The 9,579-nt window shown below is 42.4% G+C and overlaps 1 protein-coding gene across 1 annotated transcript in view; it reads left to right on the forward strand.

The window, feature by feature from the left end:
• LOC111972260 (ras-specific guanine nucleotide-releasing factor RalGPS2) overlaps positions 1-9,579 on the forward strand; it is a 163,753-nt gene that overhangs the window by 141,492 nt on the left and 12,682 nt on the right. The window contains exon 16 of the mRNA XM_070445986.1: positions 2,836-2,980. Coding sequence (XP_070302087.1) covers positions 2,836-2,980 — 145 coding nt within the window. The remainder of the gene's footprint in view (positions 1-2,835; positions 2,981-9,579) is intronic.

A 9,579-nucleotide genomic window follows, 5' to 3' on the forward strand; every position in this document is an offset into this window, starting at 1 on the left:
ATACAGTGCCTTCGGAAAGTGTTTAGACCCCTTTTACTTTTCCCACATTTTGTTAGGTTACAGCCTTTTTCTAAAATGTATTTAAACAATGTCCTCATCAATCTACACACACTACCACATAATGACAAAGTAAAAATAGGTTTGACATTTTTGCCAAAAAAATATATATATWTTTTTTAAACATCACATTAACATAAGTATTCAGACCCTTTACTCATTACTTTGTTGAAGCACCTTTGGCAACGATTACAGCCTCAAGTTTTCTTGGGTATGACGCAATAAGCTTGGCACACCTGTATTTGGGGAGTTTCTCCCATTCTTCTCTGCAGATCCTCTCAAGCTCTGTCAGGTTGGATGGGGAGTGTTGCTGCACAGCTATTTGCAGGTGTCTCCAGAGATTTTCGATGGGGTTCAAGTCCTGGTTCTGGCTGGGCCACTCAAGGACATTCAGAGACTTGCCCCACGCCACTCCTGCGTTGTCTTGGTTGTGTGCTTAGGGTCGTTGTCCTCTTGGAAGGTGAATCTTCACCCCAGTCTGAGGTCCTGAGCGCACTGGAGTAGGTTTTCATCAAGAATCTCTATGTACTTTGCTCCGTTCATCTTTGCCTTGATCCTGACTAGTCTCCCAGTCCCTGCCGCTGAAAAATGCTGCCACCACCATGCTTCACCGTAGGGATGGTGCCAGGTTTCCTCCGGACGTGACGCTTGACATTCAGGTCAAAGAGTTGAATCTTGGTTTCATCAGACCAAAGAATCTTGTTGCTCATGGTCTGAGAATCTTACGGTATCTTTTGGGAACTCCAAGCGGGCTGTCGTGTGCCTTTTTACTGAGGAGTGGCTTCCGTCTGGCCACTCTACCATAAAGACAATTCCTTCAACCTCATTGCTTGGTTTTTGATCTGACATGCACTGTCAACTTAGATTGTAAACTGTCATGGTAAAACATGTAGATTCAATGGTTGTAAAGATGGGGAGAAGTCTGTCCATAATAAGGTGATGCTCTGCTTTTTTGACACCACACTCCAAAAAGCAAGTCCTGCAGGCTCAAGTTTTGTCCTGATTATTGTCCAGTAGTGTGGTCAAGTGCTGCAAAGAAATACCTAGTTAAGCTGGAGCTGGTCCAGAACAGAGCGGCACGTCTTGCTCTTTATTGTAATCGGAGGGCTTGTATAAATACTGTGCATGTCAGTCTCTCTTTGTTAAGAGTTGAGGAGAGACTGACTGCATCACTTCTTCTTTTTATAAGAAACAATGTGTTGAAAATCTCATTGTTTACATAGTCAACTTACACACAGCTCTGACACACACTTACCCCACCAGACATGCCACCAGGGGTCTTTTCACAGTCCCCAAATCCAGAACAAATTCAAGAAAGCTTACCATATTGTATAGAACCATTATTGCATGGACCTCCGTTCCATCTTATATTTCTTAATTGAACAGATAAAGCAACACCTCACAGCACAACGCGCCTCCGCTATTTGACTTAGATCGCTTGTGTGTATGTATTGATATGTAGGCTACGTGTGCCTTTTTGTAAAAGTAAAAAAATAACATGTTTWAAAAAAAATAACATTTATGTAGTTCTGTGCTTGAGCTGTTGTCTATTAATGTTCTGTATTATGTAATGTTTTGTGTTGACCCCAGGAAGAGTAGCTGCTGCTTTTATAACAGCTAATGAAGATCCTAATAAAATACCAAAAACTGTGGAACCTTATATAGACAGGTGTGCCTTTCCAAATCCTCAATTGAATTTACCACAGGTGGACTCCAAATAAGTTGTAGAAACATCTCAAGGGTAATCAATGGAAACAGGATGCACCTGATCTCCATTTCGAGTCTCGTAGCAAAGGCTCTGAATACTTATGTGTATCTGGGGTTTTTTATAATTTTTTTATACATTTGCAAAAAAATAAAACCCTATTTTCACTTTGTCATTATTGGGTATTGTATGTAGATTGATTAGAATTTTTTTTCATTTAATACATTTTAGAGTAAGGCTGTAACGTAACAAAATTAGGAAAAAGTCAAGGGGTCTGAATATTTTCCAAATGCACTGTATGCCTCACTGGTGTCCTTCTAGTTCCCACTGGCTGCCCTCTTCTTACTCTCTGTGATCACAGGCAGAAAGACACTGCACTGGAACCTCCCAGACAGGAAAATATATCTGTGAAATTGATTCAAAGCAAGCCAAATACTGCTGCTACAATTTATTAAATATGCAGATGGTTCAGATATTGATTAATGAGGAAACTTCCCTGCAGATTCCGATTGGCCCTACATCAAAGAAAAAGCTTTCCGAATGTCTGCATGTGTGACTGTGTCCGTTTTGTGCCTGTGTTTATGTCCTTGTCTCTGTGTTTTGTGCCTGTGTTTATGTCCTTGTCTCTGTGTCTGTGCCTGTGATTTGCTTTGTTTTTGTCCTTGTCTCTCTGCGTGTGTGTGCTTCTCTGTCATAGGGCTGGGCAATATATTGTGAATACCGGTATGGTACCACATGGATGGATTTTTACAATGCCGTCTAACAGTATTTTGATACTTCGCCAAACTAAATGAAACGTTCAACACTCACTTTTGTCCTAGTTTGGTTCAATGTATAACCATCAGAATGGAGAAATCCCATTACAATCACTTAGAATTAATTTGTTGCCTTCCTACTCATAAAACATGTTTCAAACTTTTTTATTATTCAGAAACAAATATACTGTCAAATACCGCCATACTGTAAAAAATTAGAGAAATATTGTGATATTATATTTTCGCGATATCGCCCAGCCCTACGTGTGTGTGTTTCGCCGTAAGTGTGTGTTGTAATTGTGCTGTGTTCTGCTCTAGCTCTGCTGAGTCTGAGGAGTTAGCAGTGCACCTGTACCCTGGAGCCGTCACCGTGCAGGGGGTCCTACGACGCAAGACTGTCTTCAAGGAGGGCAAGAAACCCACCGTGAGAAAGAACACACACTGCATACATCAAGAACATACTGTAAATTGGTCTTTCTATAAATAATAGGGATAATGTGTGACATTGGGATAAAAATGTCAAAATAGTTTGAAATAAAAATTATTTTTATGCAGTTCCACTTGTGAACTTAAAATAAAAGTAAATATATGCAAATTGCCCATAACTCAACCTCCACCACCTATACAACCACATAGGCCTATACATCCTTTAAGCACGGTTCATACAGATATTGGTAAGTCAAATTCAATGACTTTGAGACTTTTTCAAGCGCTTAATTACAATTTTCAAGGACCTCAATGTTATGTCATTTTACATATAGTGCATAAAATAGAATCCCACCTCATTACCATTTTAAGAAAAAAAAATGGGGGGGGCTTTGCCAATGCATTGATATTATAATTATTACATTTTCAAATATGTAAGAATAATGTGGACATTGCCTGTAGACTGGCCAACGCAGGCACACATAATGCCTATGACCATGAATAGAGGTGGCATTAATCTCACCTTCGCCATTTGAATCTCACCATTGCTGTTTTTATAATGGAAGGATTTGTATGGTAAGCCAAGTTGAAGCCAACATTAGATGTTGTCATTCTTATAATAACCGCACCTGGTTTTACCGCAACAGAGTAGTGCAACAACACCCATCAATTGAAGCAAAGGGAATCAAACCTAAGTACCCACATCTCTCACAAAATCTAATCAGAAATTAAATCACGGATAATTATAAGGGAGCAGGAGAACTTATATCGGCTACAATAATTACAAGGACTTTTCAAACACCAAATGTAGGAAATGTTTGATTTTCAAGGTAGGCCTATTAGAGCTGCGGTGTTCAGCTATGCGTTGTTTTAATTGTCTTTTCGTTTGTCCTCCCTTGGTCTCCCTCGATAGTACTCCCTTGGTTTTGCATGAGATGATACCCCTAACAGGGATTTTTGGACCTGTATGTGGGTGACTAGAAGGGTGTTTTTATAGTGCTATTGCACTGTGTGCATGAACCACATTTGTAGCACCCGTTTGGAATGGGTGTCTGAGTGGGCTCAGGGGGCATGTTTGATCTCATCATGCTATCTCCAATATTGCGACCACCCTTATAGAACACCGGTGGGGGTTCCTTGAAGAGGTGTGCGATTTTGTTTTTAATGTTGTTGTTTTTGTCTGATTGCAGAATATGTCAGTGCTTTTTCAGGATTGCTTTCATTTTCTCCGAACCCTTGGTGTACTTTGTGCAAAAGGCGGTTGAGTTGTTTTTCTTCTTTGGTTGAGTTTTTAGTAATTCCACTCTTGGTTTTTGAGATTTCCATCATTGCCGCATCAAGAGTTTTGTCCTTGTAGCCTCATTTTGAATTTCTGTCCTTTTTTTTTAGCATGGCTGTCAATTTGTCTGGTGGCCACAGATTTGTTTAACCCTGCATAACTGGCTGTATGGTAGACCATTCTTGAGGGGAAGAGGATGCATACTATCCGCACATAGCAAGGTATTGAAGGTCTGTGGGCTTTGTGTGTAAGTCTGTGTGTAATGCATCATTCTCTTTGATGATCCATAAGTCCAGGTAGTTTATTTTTCTCTCGTCAGTCTGTATGGTGAATTTGAGATATTCAGAGCTCCCGTTTAGATTATGGAATTTATTTAGTTCCTGCTGACTTCCTTCCCAGAGCACAAAGACATCATCTATGCATCTCTTACCTAGGAGGATTTTAGAAAGTAGGGGGTGTGTCTCTGTTTTYWAAAGGAGTGCTTCCTGGAATTGTCCCACGTACAGGTTTGCATAGTTGGGGAAAAAGGGGAGCCCATGGATACACCCTGAATTTGAAGGAAAAAGTCTGACTCAAAGACGAAGTAGTTATTGGATAATACCAGTTCAGTAAGTTGTAAGATGCAATCATTGGATGGAGCAAGGGTAGAGTCTCTCTGCTGAAGGAAGTGTTGCAGTGCCTGCAAGCCTCCAGTGTGTGGGATGTTAGTATACAAGCTCTCCACATCACATCAAAAGTGGCCAGCAAGGTGCCTTCTGGTATCCTTCCTAAGCCCTCTATCAATGAGATCATGTGACTAGTGTCTTTGACATATGATGGGAGATTCTCAACCATCGATTTTTATTGTGGTCATCCACAAACTTAGAAATGTTGGATGTCACAGAGTCGATTGCTGCTACAATGGGTCTACCTGGAGGAGGAGACACTCATTTGTGTAATTTGGTGACTGTATAGAAAGTTGGTATCTTGGGAGATTTCACACACAAACTCAGCAAAAACAGAAACGTCCCTTTTTCAGGACCCTGTCTTTTCAAAGATAAGTTGTAAAAATCCAAATAACTTCACAGATCTTCATTGTAAAGGGTTTAAACACTGTTTCACATGCTTAATGAACATTCACCTGTGGAACGGTCGTTAAGACACTAAGAGCTTACAGACGGTAGGCAATTAAGGTCACAGTTATAAAAACTTAGAACACTAAAGAGGCCTTTCTTCTGACTCTGAAAAACACCAAAAGAAAGATGCCCAGGGTCCCTGCTCATCTGCGTGAACGTGCCTTAGGCATGCTGCAAGGAGGCATGAGGACTGCAGATGTGGCCAGGGCAATAAATTGCAATGTCCGTACTGTGAGACGCCTAAGACAGCGCTACAGGGAGACGGGACTGACAGCTGATCGTCCTCGCAGTGACAGACCACGTGTAACAACACCTGCACAGGATCGGTACATCCGAACATCACACCTGCGGGACAGGTACAGGATGGCAACAACAACTGCCCGAGTTACACCAGGTAGGCACAATCCCTCCATCGGTGCTCAGACTATCCGCAATAGGCTGAGAGAGGCTGGACTGAGAGCTTGTAGGCCTGTTGTATGGCAGGTCCTCACCAGACATCACCGGCAACAACGTCGCCTATGGTCCCACCGTTGCTGGACCAGACAGGACTGGCAAAAAGTGCTCTTCTCTGACGAGTCGCAGGCTTGTCTCACCAGGGGTGATGGTCGGATTCGCGTTTATCGTCGAAGGAATGAGCATTACACCGAGGCCTGTACTCTGYAGCGGGATCAATTTTGGAGGTGGAGGGTTCGTCATGGTCTGGGGCGTTGTGTCACAGCATCATCGGACTGAGCTTGTCATTGCAGGCAATCGCAACGTTGTGCGTTACAGGGAAGACATCCTCCTCCCTCGTGGTACCCTTCCTGCAGGCTCATCCTGACATGAGCCTCCAACATGACAATGCCACCAGCCATACTGCTCGTTCTGTGTGTGATTTCCTGCAAGACAGGAATGTCAGTGTTCTGCCATGGCCAGCGAAGAGCCAAGATCTCAATCCCATTGAGCAAGTCAGGGACCTGTTGGATCGGAGGGTGAGGGCTAGGGCCATTTCTCACAGAAATGTCCGGGAACTTGCAGGTGCCTTGGTGGAAGAGTAGGGTAACATCTCACAGAAAGAACTGGCAAATCTGGTGCAGTCCATGAGGAGGACATGCACTGTAGTACTTAATGCAGCTGGTGGCCACACCAGATACTTACTGTTACTTTTGATTTTGACCCCCCTTTGTTCAGGGACACATTTTTAATTTTCTGTGGAACTTGTTCAGTTGTTGACTCTTATGTTCATACAAATATTTACACATGTTAAGTTTGCTAAATAAACGCAGTTGACAGTGAGAGGACGTTTCTTTTTTTGCTGAGTTAGAATCATTTTTTGGTGATTTGTCCTGATTCCAAACAGCTTGCCACTGTGGTTGGGATATAATGCAGGAATTCCAGGGTAGGGTCATAATTCAGTTTGCGATAGAAGTCACCTTTAGATAGTTGTCGGCGACGTTTATTCAGTCACATTTGTTTTGTATACAAATTCTTCCTCCTTTGTCACATTTTTTTATGATAATCGAAGGATCTGACTTTAAGTCCTTAAGAGCCATTCTCTCGTCGCTACTCAGGTTATCATAGGATTTGTGTTTCTGTTTGTCTTTCAGTAGGACACCTACATCATTTTCAACAATCCTACAGAAGGTTTCTATGGACGCATTGCGTTTGGGGGGAGGTACAAATGAACTTTTTGCTCTGATTGTGGTTCTCTGAGATCTCAGGTACCTCAGCTGGGTTAATCTCCTTGACTCACGGTAGGACAGGTAAATCTATTGATTAGCGTGGTAGACCTATGTATACATCTCACTGAAGATGACATTTCAAGTGGAGTCATGTAAGTTTCACTCTTAACAAAGAACTCACACCATCTCAGATTATGGAAAAACTTGAATAGATCTGGATGTCAAAGTCATTCATGTGGGTACAAATGTTAACCCCTTATTGAGAACACTGAGGTGAGCTGATGTCAAGGTCTTGCTTGATAAGTTGGAGACATTTAGCGCCTGTTGGACTGGGCGCTCGTCCTGGGTCTCAATTGATGGGTGTCGCGGGGTGGTAGRGGATTTCTTCTTAACCCGACGAATGCGCCGAACCCTCTTACGTGCTGGGGGTGTTGGCCTCGACGGTGCCCCCGCCCTCTGCTGTAGATAAAACGCTCACCGTTGGTAGAGGAGACGGAGTTAGTGCTGTCTGTGGATAGTTGGTCTGACAGAGGACCTCGGCGTCTGTCATCGGCTTGTCTCTTCTTGTGCTCAGGATCTCGCCAGAGGTATAGTAGTCTGTTCTTTCCTTCCAAATCTGGTTTCTACTTCTTGATTTTCCTCTCCTTCAGTTCAGTCGTAAACTTTTAATGAGATCATCCAGTTTGATAGTCATTAAGCTCATCTCGTAGAGCTTGTGAATTTAACTGAGGTTGCAATCTCAGTAATATCCTTTTTAAGTTGTTCAATGATCAGTCAGCAGGTTAATTAAACAGCTCGACATCAAATGTGCATCTAACAATTATTATGTAATGCGCACCCAACAAGTAGCATGTAAAGTTATTGAAGAACGACGTTAATGACAGTATCGATTTAGGTTTTTTCAAGTATCAAGGTAAGGTGATTATTTCGGTTAGGAGCATTCACATACATTATTTTGGGTTGTGTGCCCATTTTCACGCCGTTACATAAGTAGATACGAAATGTTACATAGTTGCACAGCATTTCTGAGAACTCTATACAAAAAGCTGTGTGGCAGCTAGATCAAGGATTCTTATAAGGTTCAATGTCCAATTTAACTGATTCATGCTTTATCAACACTGACTGTACAAAAAAACACATTTAAGAACACTTTCTTAATATTGAGTTGCACACCCTTTTGCCCTCAGAACAGCCTACATTCGTCAGGCATGGACTCTACAAGGTGTCAAACCTTCCACAGGGATGCTGGCCCATGTTGACTCCAATGCTTCCCTCAGTTGTCACGTTAGCTGGATGTCCTTTGGGTGGTGGACCATTCTTGATACACACGGGAAACTGTTGAGCGTTGCAGTTCTTGACACACTCAAACCGGTGCGCCTGACACCTACTACCATACCCCTGTTCAAAGGCACTTAAATCTTTTGTCTTGACCATTCTCCCTCTGGCACACATACACAATCCATGTCTCAAGGTTTAAACATCCTTCTTTAATCTGTCTCTTCTCCTTCATCTACACTGATTTGAAGTGGATTTAACAAATGACATCAATAAGGGATCATAGCGTTCACCTGGATTCACCTGGTCAGTCTGTCATAGGTGTTCTTAATGTTTTGTGCACTCAGTGTACACTTAACACATGATTGTTTATGTATGACTAACAGGATGATAGAATATTGTGTGTGTTCTATTAGAGGTGTTTGTGTGGTACGCATTCCACTCATATCCATGTTATATCTCAACTCGTGTGACCCCATTAGACTGGCAGCCATATGAATTACCCATGAGCCCTCAATTCAGGAGACGCACACACACACGGCTCCAACATGCCGCCAAACATTCTGTTCTACTCCGTGTATGTTGCCCTAAGAGTTGTGCAAAGTTGGTAGAATCTTAAACTCAAAGCTCTTAAAGGTGCTTRCACCAATCATTAACTCAGGGGGGTGCAGACTTACTTTCTTTCACTTTGGAAATGTGGAGTAGGTTGTGTAGATCTGTAGAAAATCCCTTATGTCATTTTAAGGAAGCAAAATGTGTAAAACGTTTAAGGGGCTGTAAACTTTCTATAGGCACTGTATAGTACAGTACACCTCAGAGGGAAAAAAACTACCAGCTCCCTCCCTCCCTCTCCCCTTTTCTGTTTCTCAGCTCTTTTACTGTGCTGCTTCTGTTCTGTGCTCTTTCTCCAGATTTTCTCTTCCCGCTCTCCTTTTTCTTCAGTCATTCCCTGCTCTCTCTCATATCTGCCTGTCATCCTGACTATCTTAGTTCTGTCAAATGAGCTTCTCTCTGCTGTCTCTCTGGGATAAACTCATCTGGACATGGTTATATACCTGAGGCTGGTAGGGCTGACGTACGTAACGTTGACAGGGTGGCATTAGCATAAGGGTTACTGTAGGTGACATAACTGTTTTCTTTGATGTAAGGACTTCCTGCTCTCTCTCTGTGGGTTTCCTCAGCAGATGTCATTGAGAACAGATATTTTATTCTCCAACCAACCAGGCCTGAGAACCTCCACCCAAACCATCAATGGACATTGTCTGTCTGTCGCTTGCTCTGTCTGTCTGTCGCTTGCTCTGTCTGT

The sequence above is a fragment of the Salvelinus sp. IW2-2015 genome, linkage group LG13 (genome assembly GCF_002910315.2).
Source record: "Salvelinus sp. IW2-2015 linkage group LG13, ASM291031v2, whole genome shotgun sequence".
NCBI classification, from domain to species: domain Eukaryota; kingdom Metazoa; phylum Chordata; class Actinopteri; order Salmoniformes; family Salmonidae; genus Salvelinus; species Salvelinus sp. IW2-2015.